At 39.8% G+C, this 13,693-nt stretch overlaps 1 protein-coding gene across 1 annotated transcript in view; it reads left to right on the forward strand.

Annotated features, from left to right (window-relative positions):
- Window positions 1-453: 453 nt before the first annotated feature.
- The window catches only part of LOC114147374 (metabotropic glutamate receptor 7-like), a 110,072-nt gene continuing 96,832 nt past the window's right edge, over window positions 454-13,693 (forward strand). The window contains exon 1 of the mRNA XM_028021876.1: window positions 454-1,912. Within this exon, the coding sequence (XP_027877677.1) occupies window positions 1,424-1,912 (489 nt within the window). The 5' untranslated portion in view covers window positions 454-1,423. The remainder of the gene's footprint in view (window positions 1,913-13,693) is intronic.

Consider the following 13,693-nt stretch of genomic DNA (forward strand, 5'->3'; position numbering starts at 1 on the left):
TAAAGGTGAAAACTTTGTTAAAATGATACACAATGGTCTCGTTTTTTACACCACAAAAAAAAAAACAAAAAAAAAAAAACACTGGCATTTGAACAGAGGCTTGTAGAGTTTTTATCTCCACTGGGTGCATGTGTGTATTGGAGGGGTGTAGGTTGCAGAGGAGAGTCTTCAGAAGAAGGGTTGCCTAAGAGACCAGCCTGGAACCCCTCTTTCTCCTTCCTCCCTGTTTTAAAGGTGCATCAGTAATTAATCCAAAACTATTTCAGGAAAGGCACGTTCCTGTGAGTGGGGTGAAGCCCTTCATAAAACCTGCCGCTTCTCTGTGTTTTCTTAATGCCACCAATCTCGATTCCAAGCCTGCCATTGTCAACATCAAAAGAAAGGAAATGCTGAGTTTTTTTTTTCCCCCAGTGTGTGAGTGTGTGTGTGTGGGGGGGCTGCGTGTCTGTTTTTGAGGGAGCCTACACAGCGAAGCAGTGAGAGCCACTCGCGTTTTTTTCCTCATTATTTAAGCGTATATGCGATTTCTTTTCGTCGCCTTTCCCTTCTTAAGAGTCTGGAGACAACTTCCTGGAAACCTTGCTGTGTAGTGGTGCCAGTCCCCCTTCCTTCTCCCCCCCTCCTCCCCCACTGCCAGCTGAGTGACGTCTCGCATGGAGAGGAAAAAGGGGGGAGCTGAAAACTCGGCGCGCACACTGAAACCTCTCATTCATTTCGTCCTTAAATGCGACCGGTTGCAGAGACGGGGGGAAAAAAACAGCCTCGGATTTAATTAGCTGGGTTCTCTCAGTCCTCTGCTTAGTGATCGCTCATTTGCGCGGGTATTAATCTTTCTCTCTTTTTTGTCTTACTGTCTCTCTCTCGCTCTATCCAGTGCTCTCCCTTTCTTGCTCTCTCTGGAGGCTGTGGAGATGATTATGCACCCATGGGAGACAGACACCACAGCCGAGCCAAGCTTCCGTGCGCTTCCGTGGAGTTGTTATGGCCGGGAAGAATGTCACCCACTTCTGCCGGTGCACAAATTTCATTTTGAGCGCAGATTTTGAGAGATAATCACTGCCCCCCTTTTTTTCCCCACGGAATTTGCTTGAATTGCGATTGTTGAGGTATTTCAGATTTGAGCAGAGCGCGACTTGCCTGCGTTTCCAACAGCCAGTTAATCTTCGGAGTGTGATCACTGATACTGTCCGTCTAATGGATGGGGGGAGCTGAATTACTGTCGGGGTCTTCACTATTCAACAAGCTGCGCTGCTCGCTCCTCCTGGCTGCACAGCGATGGGCGCAGTTTGCCTGAGCCTTTCATTCCGTCTCGCTTCTTCGGCCCAGCTTGTTGAATCTCCACCTTGGTGACTAAAATGGAGATTTTCTAACAAACTTCAAAAATCATCATCAGTCGACTCCATCTTTCCTACAAAAGTTGAGCATGGCGCGTCCGGGTCTTTGCGTCTGGAGACTGTTTTGGCTCCTGAGCGCCTTGGCGGATTTTGCACTGCTCCAGGAGACCTACGCGCCACACTCCATACGGACACGGGGGCACTTGACCCTCGGCGGACTCTTCCCGGTGCACTCCAGGGGACCCGACGGCACGCCGTGCGGGGACCTGAAAAAGGAGAACGGCATCCAGCGCTTGGAGGCCATGATGTATGCGCTGGACCAGATCAACCAGGACGAGCAACTCTTACCCAACATCACCCTTGGCGCACGGGTGCTTGACACTTGCTCGAGGGATACGTACGCTCTGGAGCAGTCCTTAACTTTTGTGCAAGCCCTCATCACAAAGGACACTTCAGACGTGAGGTGCACGAACGGGGAGCCGCCGGTGTTCGTCAAGCCCGAGAAAGTGGTGGGAGTGATCGGAGCCTCGGCGAGCTCGGTGTCGATTATGGTTGCCAACATCCTACGCCTGTTTCAGGCAAGTCTCTGAGCAAGTTTATTTATTTATTTTTCTTGTGTGTGGCTTTCATGTTTTTATTATTTATTTCCCACTACTGTGAACAATCCCCTGGCATTTGTGCGCTTCAGGGGGGACAGAGGAAGTGGTGCGCCTACTCTTTCCCTATCTGAGAAGATTAAATAATAATAAAAAAGTGGATATACTTCCCCTGCATAAGTTTTCATTCATATTCTGATCGCGAATTCTGTCCACTTTATAAGTCGTGGGGATTCTAGAAGGGCAGGTGGTGTGAGTTTGGGGGGCTTTCCAAACCACTACACTGTGTGGATGCGACAGCTGAGTGTGCTGTTGCATGTCCCCGGTGGTGCTGAAAGAACAGCTCCCGTCTGTTCCAGTCTCACTCCAGAGTCTGGATGAGTGGGCATTGACAGCCTGACACAATCACACCCAAACTCAACTACCCCCCTCCTGAGAATAACAGGCCTATTTCATGTGATTGCACATGATTATAGGAGCCTCTTGTACAACAAGACTGCAGGCGGTTCTTTTTAGATATATATATATATATATATATATATATACTGTATATATATATATAAAAATTGTTTTAAAACTCAAAGACTAGATTACAGTTGAGTTGGCCTGCTTTTATCTCCACACGGCCTCGCTTTCAAACTGTTTTCAGCCTTATTGAACTAGATGACTGCAAGTCAAAGAGACTGAATGTTTTATCTTTTTAAAAAGGTGTTTGTGGTCACATCTCCTTATCTTGCTTACAGTCAGCTGCTGGTGCTGCATTCAAACAGGAAGCAGCAGCAGCAGGGCACCAATACGCCAAATTAAATATTTAAAGCACAGCTCCATGGTAAAATAACTAATTGCTTGAAACACAACATAGCTACTCTTGCAAGTGTGCAGAGTTGTGAGCAGTCTTTCCTGTGTGCATGGGGACAGTAGAGCAGGAGCTGGAGTGTTTGTGCTAATGATTTGCGGTTGCAGATTGCAACTCGCAGACTTGTCGTGCAGTGTTTTGTTTCAGTTCAATTAGACAGAGCATTGGCCTGACAGTAAGTATCAGTTAAACTGCAACTGGAAGACCATCAACATACTTAACAAGCTTTTAGCTCTTCCATATTTTTCCTTTTTACATGCGCATACAGAAAGCGCCACAAACATAATACTTAAACATAATTTATTTATTTATCGGCTATTTTGTGGGTTTTGAGGCTCAAGTGGCTGGACAGATGGACTCCACCACAGCTTTTAGTCTTGCTGCCACTTCACTTGTTAATATAGCATAGGAAATTTCCATGATAGTAGTTTGGTTAAAAAAAAAAACTAAAAAAAAAATACACACACACATTCAGTCGTTATTCTAACTTTATTTATTTAATGTATTGATGAGTGTTTGGTTGTTCTGTGCACATCAAATTTCTGCTCATTAATCTCTATGCAAGATCTGCAAAACAGATCACTCTCCAGTTCCCTTCAGTCTCTCCTCCTCCCACCAGTCGGACCCGCATGTCTGCGAGCGTCAAGGTGTCAGAGTATAGGTGTAGTTCATGCGCAATGTGGCTCTGAAGCTCGGCTGTCGTAATCAAGCTTGAGGAATCTTTGGAGTGACAGCAGTTGTCATGCAGCTTCATCCATCACTCCGTGCAATCCCCTTGCTTCCCCGAAACTGTTTCCAGAGAGCGAGACTTAATCATCATGCCAAAATTGCCACACCTGAACGATGAGAAATTAAGCATTCCTTTGAAAATATTCACCTTAGCATTACCCTGTTTTTAATAATTTAATGTACTAGCTGGAACTGGTAGAAATGCAACTTTCGGTGCAAGCCTATGTCGCAACTCAGTGCCTTGACAAACTATTTACACACCTTAAATATTCTTAGACTTTGACATTCTACAATCAATGTTTCTGTTTTGATTTTATGATGTCGACAAAGAAAGTTATTTAAAGTTATGAAAATGTAAATCTTGGTTGTAATTGATCAGTGCTTGTTTGCTGTATCCCCTTCATGACTTTTGACCAACAGCAAATTGAACTACTTATGCGTTTTTTAGACAGTGGATTTGTTTATGCCATTTTCTGTGAAGATCTTCTCATCTGTCAGTTTAGGTGGTCATGTCTTTTTGGTTTGCACTTTTGCCATACCTTTCCTGTTTTTGGATGGTGGAATTAACAATGAAACAGCTTGAAGTTTGAAGTTGACATCAAAAATGTTAAATATATTACTGGATATGAATCTTTTTGCATAGCTATAGTGATCAAATAAGAACTCCAGTCCCATTTCCCCTTCATTGTCTTTTGGAATTTGACAGGTTTCTGAACAAAATACAAATGTCCTCATCCCAAGCTGTAATTCATGAGCTATGAACAGATACATCCCCTTGCCCCCAAAAAACATTGATTTATTGAGAGAAAAGCTTTTTAGGTAAAATGTTTCACAGCAGCTAAGTCTAGATGCCGAAGCAGAGTGAGTACTCCTGAAGCCTAATGTCTGAAGTTGCCCTCCTAGCCTACTTACCTCATTGTTCTCTCTGAATATCAATAGGTCATTTGGTGTCTCACTCCTGTGATAAATGAATCATCAGGGAAGCTAAATAATGATCGCAGATTTTATTGCCAGATTCCAAATATCATGGCCCGTCTATTCAAGACATGAGTGGCTGCTGAACTGTTAATGCTGGGAAATTGACATGAGGGATAGATTTTTCTGAGGACCCAGGAGGGTTGATCAATACTGTTGCCATGGTGATGCCGATTTGCTGCTAAGATGTTTTTATTTCTGTGCCTTTCATGCTGCGTTGGAAATGAGAAGCAACAATGCCACACGAGGAAAAGAAATCAATCTGCAGAACTCAGGAATTGTTATCAGCAGCTATGATGTTTTGCACCTTTTCGGAAAAAAAGAAAATCGCCCATTCCCTTGTTTTCTGCTCTCGATCATAAGGAGAAGAAGGATGACAACGCAGTTCAAAGAACGAGGCAACTTTTGTCCATTTGTAAGTTTTAGCCTCTTGAATGAATCATAAAATAGATTTTTATCAAGATGACATTTAACATCAGGGAGTGCGGTCTGCTGTTCAGCATTGCATCTTTTCTGCTGAAGGCTGAGGGAAAAACCTTGTATTGAATCCAGGTGAACTCCGTCTTGTCCTCCTGTCAGGGGAAGCAGCCCCCTTAGAATAGCTGTCTAAGTGAGGCATTGATGTCCTCTGCTCTCATAGCACTGACAGGCTCCAGTCGGCTCTCCTTTTTCACAGAATCATCGCTGTGACTGATTTGAAGGAGATGGAAGACTTGCAGTGTGATCCATTCAGCTGACAGTGGAGGAGATGGACACCAGAGGAATAAGAAGGGCTCATTGTGTGCGGGGGTGCGTGTGTGTGTGTGTGTGTGTGTGAGTGACACTACAAGCTCCAAATATGACACTAAATACCAGAGGTTAAGTAAATCGGGTTTTCTGTGGACTTTTGCTTAAGGCAATTAGTCACAACCCTGCTATAATATTCAGCCAGATGATAAATGATAAAAAAACGCAGATGGTGTCAAATATGCAGGATTATGAGTAGGTAATCATGCATAAGTAGGCACATACTTATCGTGCAGAGCCTTGCAAAAAGCACATTTTCACATGTTGTCACCTTACAGCCAAAAGCTACTATGCTAAGATATGTTGTGTAATGTACTGTCATTTTATGTACCAGAGCAACACATTGCAGTCTAAAGCATGAAGTGAAAGGCGAAGGATATCTGTTTTTTGAAAAGTTTAACAAATGAAGGTTGGAATTAGGGTGAACATATGTATTCAGCCCTCCCGAGTCAATATATGTAATTTTAAAAAGCCACATTTTGGAGACTGATTTTTTTTTGTTCGGTCTGATTGCACACCCACAGCATAATGCTGCCATCATCATGTTTCACATTTGCAATGGAGTATTCAGAGTGTATGTGGTGTAACCTTTCCACTGTGCATAAAGTCTCATCTGACCAGATCAAGAAAATGTTTTTGGTCTCCTCTAGTCTGTGGAACATTTCAAACTGAAAATCATTAGGCTATCAATAATAATTGGATTTTTTTTTTTTTACTAGTTTTTCATGCAGATTTGTAAAGTGCATGACTAACTGTTATCCTGTTGGCAAAATCTTTTATCCACGTTGTGAATCTCAGCAGCTCCTGTGGAGTTACCAAAGACCCGTAGGCTTCCTCTCTGATTAATGCTTTCCTTGTCCTGGCTGTTTTCTCATGTGGATGGCCATGTTTCAGGCAGTTTTGTAGTTATGTTTAAAGCTTGGGATTTTTTTATAGCCTAACAATGTTCTAAGCTTCTCCACTGCTTTATCTCTTACCTGTCTGGAGTGTTCTTTCAAAATACACACCGATGGACTACATATCACTTGGTAACCTTCTGAGCATAGTTGGTTGCATTGAATTTTACTTGGCTTTATTTAGGGATACTGGATTAATAGAAGCTGAATATAAATGTACACCAAGTGTTTAAAAAATCACAAATACCTTTTTTGTCAGTATATCAAACAAAATCTCAATGAAACACATTGTACATTGCAGTTTTAATGCGACAGAGTGCGAAAAAGTTTTGAAAGACCTATACATGCTCACAAACTAATAAAATCGCTGAAGGACAGAAGACAAAAGGGTCCTGTGGACATTTAATAAACCAAATCACTGATTTCAGCTTTTGTGTTTTCTCTCCATATTTCCTAATGGGCTGCTTCTCGTGCCATTAAACACAGACTTGCCCGAGTACAGTTTAACTTTTACAACGCTGTAAAATATTGAAAGTAAAAGGAATTTTTTCTATTCACATTATTGTATATACCATTCAGTAGAAAAGTCTGTTGCCTTGCTATTGTGCACATGTCCCTGTGGGATATAAAGAAGTGGAACTGCAAATGTTTCTAACACTATTAGCTGGAACATACAAGAAATATTGTTTGGATATTTTTAAAAGCTCCCATAAGAAAATTCTGCACAAACTACCCTGTGGACTGATATTAAAGCCGTGTTGGGATATGAATGACTACAATAAGCTACCAAACAGGGCCAATCATGGCCAGGCACTCATTAACAGGGTGGTTTATTCAAGAAAATTAAAACATGAATCAAACTGTTCAGCCCATCTGTAGGGCAGAACAGTCAGATAAATAATGTATTGAGTTACATTTCTGGCTTCTTAAGGTCATAAAGTCCTCATGGTTATGAGAAGCAAATTATTCTTCATAGCATTTTAAAATAATCCTTTAACTTAGGTTCTTTTATATATCCAGCACACTTCTTTTATTTGCAGCAAAGAGCTACTCTGTTTAGTGCTCAGTTCAAGTCAAATATAGGTAAATGTTGCGTCAAAAAGCAATAAGTGAACACAAGAACAAGCAGGTGATTTTGTGTTTCAGTATTAAAGCTTCAACTCTTTTTAGGTGAGACAGAAAAAAGTTTAAACCTTGATACATTCTTGTATGAACACAGTTGTTAAAACCTGTGACACTATATCAGGTAAGACAACTAGGGTTCTATACTTTAACTATACTTTAAGGAATGAAATTAAAATAAATTTTATTCCAGAAGTACATATTTACTTTAGAAAATTTGCTTTTGAAAAATCTGACTGTTAATTTAGGTAGCTTTATTCACTAGTAAAAAATACTGCATAAATAATGCTACAGAAATAAATGGTTTTTTATAAAGTCACTGCTGTCATCAGATCTTTTAGCTCTTTGTCGGTCATTACTTTTGATAATCTAATTCTTCCTAAAGGTCAAAACTTAAGTTTGTAATTGCCCTTTTTCTGCCTCTACATCTCTCTGGATCCTTCTGTTCGCCCACTTTTCCTGTGTTGTTTCGGATCATTAACCTGTTGATAAATCCAGTGAAGAGTTATTTTCAGTAGTCTGGCAGAGCCCAACCATACATCTATTAAAATACCGCAGTATTTCAGAGAGTGAATAATGCAATACACTCTAACAACTTTCCTAGGGTTTTTGGAAGAAAATAGATCCACAGCATTTTTCCCTTCATACGCCACAGAGTTATAAAAGGTCTCTGACCTCATATTCATCCATGCACATCTACCTGTAGTCTTGTTTGACTAATAGTGAACATGGTTTTAAATCAAAGACCCTGTACCATTTAACATTTTGTGTTTGTTATGAAGACTTGGTCATCCCAAGATACAACTGTTTGCTGGAGCTCTGGAGTGTTTACATTTTTTTTTTTACCTTCTTTATCTTCCTGCTCACTGGTTTGAACCGTTAAAGATTGCTCTGATTGTAAGTGTAGATAGGGAATTATTTGTTCTTACCATTTCCTAACTCACAAGGATCAACACACATCTGTCTTATCTACATGACACGTTTTCCTGTCTTGCTATTGTAAAGAGAAGCTTAATTGAATTGCCCTCTATGTCACACTGCATTCACAGCCCCTAAAAAACAAACAGGAAAGAATTACAAAATAAAAGTTACCACTAACAGACTAGGCTAGATAGCTAGATAGACAGATTCATAATTCATCAGTTAGACAGGTGGTTTTATGCAGGTCCTGTTGACTTCATGTTCATAATAAATTAATATTTAACTTTTCCAAAATCTAAGATTTACCCATTAACCGGGTTAAACAGCTTCTATAGCTGCTCGATCTTGTTCAGCATGGTTGCATGGGGGTGGTGTGGCGGTTTAGTGGTTGCCAGTCCATCACAAAACACAACACTGCATAACACGTCAGTAATTTATGCATGCCATTTCATGCAAAGTGTTGTTTAGGAGACATTGCCTTCTTATTTATCTTGTACTCCTTTCAGAATTATTGGAAAATATAAGCAAACATATAACAAGCATTTGAATAGAAATCAGTGGGCCGTGTCATACAAAGTTGATATTTTAGGACACTATTACCTTCAGTTCAGTGACTCCTTCTACTGGTTATAATTTGAACCCTTTAGGTATTTTGACCAAAATAAACTTGAATTGTCAAAGAGGAGTTGACTCATACTCTGAAGTAAGTAATAAGGACGCCATGAGAAGTAGAGTTGCAAGTATGCTAACAATGGCATTCTATAAGATGACAGTAACACGCCTTTTGTTTGGAACTTAACGCTTAAACGCTTGTACTTTTGCAGCTCGATGTCCATGCAGTCATGGTGAGCTGCACAACATCAGCTCCTTCCCTCCCCCTTTCGTCCCTGGAATTACTTGTGTTCTTCAAGCATGCAGTTATACAAACAGGAAAACAAACAATCAATACTTACTTAAGGAAAGGTCACTACCACCTGCTCCTTCAAATTGGCTGGTGTATCGGTGAGTATTGCTGTTTTCTGAGGGCAGAGTTCAAACACATTGAACTTTTGAAGAAGTCAGCGAGGCGAGAACGGTTTATGTCCCGAAGCAAAAGCATTCTGGCTTAGAGGGTGAAATGCTCGAGGATGACTAGAGGACGCAGGTGAAAGACTTTTCTTTAGGAATATTTATTTGGATGCTAGGACACAAACACACTGCCTCAAGAACATTCTTGCATTTTATCACATTACAAACAAAAGCATTGATATATTTCATGAACCAAAGCAAAACAGCACCTTGTTTTCTAGAGTATTTACAAGTCTAAATCTGAAAATGGCCACATGCATTTATACTTGTCCACATACTCTGATACCCCTTCATAAAATCCAGTTATCACCTTATTAGTAAATATTATCTCTGTAATTTTATTTTCAACATAACTCAACTGTTCTATGTGGCCCTCAGAGGTTTGGTAGTGAAAAATGTCATATTTTGTAAGACATACATTAGCCAATCCCAACAGTTAATTTTATGTTTAAATTATATTTGGGAGTTTGAATTTTAGTGTTTCCTTAAGGAAAATCCAATGATAAAAAGTTGCAGCTATATATAGACTTATATGGACATATAGGCGAACAGCCTGAGCTGCTTGTGCAGTGTTAATAAAATGAATAAATTCAGCTGCTGTTAGACAAGTTGTCATTGCTGTTGACACAAAGCTGTTGGGTCAGCCGCCTGCTAAGATGAATTTGTGAACAAGTAATATTAATGTTATTCCCTATGGCCAGGGGGGGGCAGGGTTAGCTTTATTATGCAGCAAAGTAATAGCTTCCTATATGAAAAATATATTCTCTAACAAAAGAGAATACATTTGTATTCTGGTCTTCATTTTTTTTTTAACACAGGAGCTTGTTTATTGCTCTTTTGTGTGATTTTCAGCTAATAAATGCGGTTTTGCTGTCTTTAATAAGTACCATGCCTGACTTCTACATCAGTTCAGGGTTTTGGTTGGATAATCTCAACAATTCGACTCTCTAAAGGGTCATACTCTTTATTGTGCTGCATTTGAGATCACAACAAATGCTGCTATAAACTCACATTGAGGTCACAGCCCAACCACTCGGGACCGATCGTCTCAGTCGCTGTAAAATGTGACAAGAATATAGGAGTATCAGACTTCGTTGGAAGTTTTGTGCAGCTTTTTTTTTCTCTACTGAGCAGAAGGAGCCAGAGGAGAGGAAACCCCATTACGTCGGATCCTCTTACGGGGATGAGTGGAAAGGCACAAGGAGGTCTCTGCTTGCTGCTGCTTCTCCTCTCACTCATTCCTCTGAAAAGTAAAACTTGATTTGAAAACTTGGTTCTGCAGAAAGCCATCCAGTGTGGAGTGAAAGGCACCACCGCGGAGTCCATTGTAGTCCGTTCAAAAAGCATCATCTGTGACCTGCGCAACATTCAGTGCAGAGCATCGGTTTCAAAGCCTCTCATCTGTTGTGGGTTTATCTTCTGCATGACTAAATAACATCCAACTCTGTTTCTCAGCTCTTATGTAAGTACAAAAGGTCTGTAGAGATGAGTAAGAAGTTTGCCTTCTAAATATGATCTTCTCCTGGGTTTTTTTTTTTTTTTTTTTTTTTACAAGCACTTATCTCGTAGTCCCACAAATCTGCGTAAATGAGTCAAGTAAATTTGCTAAAAGGCTGCTTTTAGTGCTGCCTTTCAGTGTGTCTGGAGCTTCAAAACGCAACATTGAGTTTCCTTTCCTGTGCTTTGTTCTCTATTTCATCACTCTGAACACTTTCCACATCCACCTCTGAAATCACAAGGCACACTAGAAATTATACTGCACTTAAGACTAATATGGTGGATTTACTTGTCACAGAGAATTCCCTCTTGGGACATGAAAGAGAAAAGGCCACAAAGGTATGAAGAAAAGAGAAACACACGAGAATGTTTACCACATTTCTAAACAATATAAAAACCTTGAATGAAAAGTTTCAGACACACTTACGTCATGGGGTAAATATTCAGTCACACAAAAGTGGCTAAAGGAAGTGATGGGGGTAAATAAGTGAAATTAATTAATTTAAAATAAAAAAAATTAAAAATTTTTGCAACAGTATCCTGGAGCTTAAAAACAGGCCTGGTGTTTTTCATCAGTCAAACTTGTGTAAAGCATGATTGTTTTTAAAAAAAGACAGTTAGGTCTGGGCATACACTGCACAGTCACTGTTTTCAGCACCAACTTGAACTATACGACTATATTGCAGGGTTCAATAATTCACAGCTCACGAATCATGTCCTCACACCCTACGACCTGATGCTTGGATGTGACCTGACTGCTCACACTGTCCGTGCGTTCATCAAACGTAACCTTGAATTCACAGTTACAAAGAAGAAAAATAAAAATCTGGAAGTGAGGAGATGCCTGCCTGAGAATAAACGAATGCTCAACAAAAGCAAACATGCTTCCTTGGCACCCCTTGCCATTGTGTGCGGAGAAACTTCAACTTTAACGTCATTACAGTTAGCTACATTCCTTTACTGCAGTTAAGTGTTTGAAAACATCTTGCTGTATGCTAATTTGAGGGAGATGAGGGAATTTTAAAGTAAATATGGAAGGATAAATGCTTTGGGGGAAAAAAAACTTACTTATTTTTATGCATCTTTGAAGACTTCTGAAGTTCATAAATTCCAGTATTCAAATTTCTGCCTGTCCTTTTTGCTGACACGTGTACTTTTAGTCAAGCAACATTTAATAATAATAATATATCATATTAGGACTGGCGACCAGAATTTCAAACAGACTTGATTTTCATGCAGCCGAATGATTGCTGATTGGGAGCTGGTCGTGAGGTGTTAATCGCTTCTCGTTACACTCTGTAATTCACAATGCATGACAAATACTTTGGCTGAGGCTCCACCAGATAGCAAAAAGAAAGTCGTCTGCTACCGAGCCAAATGTCACATAGTGTATACCCAGCTTAAAGCTAAGTACTAAATACATGAATAATTCAGGGGTATCCAGACAATTTTACAATGTAGAGGTAGGACAACTGTTGGTAACTTTTGTGTCTAAAATTGAGTAATTTCTAGCTCCAAGCTAAAGTATCCCTAAAGCTTGAGTAGTTTCACATATTCACAGATTTCTGTGCAAATAAAAACCTCAAAATTTGCCTTGTATATTTATTCAGTCCCTCCTTACTCCGATACCTTTGAATGAAATCCAGTAAAAAAAAAATTTCAGGAGAAATCATCTAGTTAATGAATAGATTTCATCCGTGTGTCACTAAAAACTTTACTCTTGAGTTGAAACTATACTTTAAGTTGAAAAACTTGCTTGACTAAAAGTAAGCAGTATTTTATTAAAAATACTCAAGAACTGAGCAGCTGATGTCATGTTATCAGAAGAAAAAAAAAATACAAGTATGTGAAAATTCTGGAATTTTTAAATTACATCTTCATGAAATAACAAATGGGACACATTTCTCTATCTCATTCTTTTAGAAAAAAAAATAACTTTTGAAACCAATACAGTAACATATCTTAGTAACAAGAAACATGTATAAAGAGTCACTCACATGAGTCCCAAATGAAACGTCTTGGCCTACATGTACAATGTGTCAGAATTGTAAAGAAAGAAAGCTAAGTTTGCCACAAGCTATGTCACCCTGAACATCCATCCATCCATCCATCCATTTTCTGTTCACCCTTGTCCCTAATGGGGTCGGGAGGGTTGCTGGTGCCCATCTCCAGCTACGTTCCAGGCGGGAGGCGGGGTTCACCCTGGACAGGTCGCCAGTCTGTCGCATCCCAACACTATGATGAAATATGCTGGTGGCAGCATTATGCGATGAAACAGAAATGTGTCATTAACAGGATTTGAGACTGGGGGTGAGGTTTACCTCCCATCAGGATAATAAGTCTACACATACAGCTAGTACTAGGATGAAATGGTTAGATCAAGGCGTGCTATGTATTAGCACGGCACAGTTTTAGACTTCAACTTGACAAACTTGCCGCTGTATTCACTGCAAGTGAATATAAAAGGGTGGTTATATAAAGTATCAACATATGCATAATTTCCTTCCATATCACAAATTTGAAATGTGTAGGCTTGATGGCGAACTAATTAAAATACCACATCTCCACATACCACATGGCCTCATTAAAATACCATCAAGTTTGTGGTAGTAATGTCACTTAGTTTTGGAAGATACTGTAGGTATGTTCATAAGTTCATTGTCTGAATCTCTGCATCCCTCTGTACTAAACGAGGGAAAATAAATCTGGGAAGAGAAAGGTGAATGTGCTAAAAGCAGTTATTCATTCATGTTTTTAACCATGTGGTTTATTTGGGGGGAGTTGTTTCTTTCAGCGCTGTTCCTTCCAAGAGGAAAAATGCTGTTATCCTATCAGCCATGTAACATAAAAATATAAAATACAAGCAAAGCTTCTGGCTAAAATTGCAAAGTTCATTGAATTTGGTAATTAACT

This window comes from Xiphophorus couchianus, chromosome 1, assembly GCF_001444195.1.
Source record: "Xiphophorus couchianus chromosome 1, X_couchianus-1.0, whole genome shotgun sequence".
NCBI classification, from domain to species: Eukaryota; Metazoa; Chordata; class Actinopteri; order Cyprinodontiformes; family Poeciliidae; genus Xiphophorus; species Xiphophorus couchianus.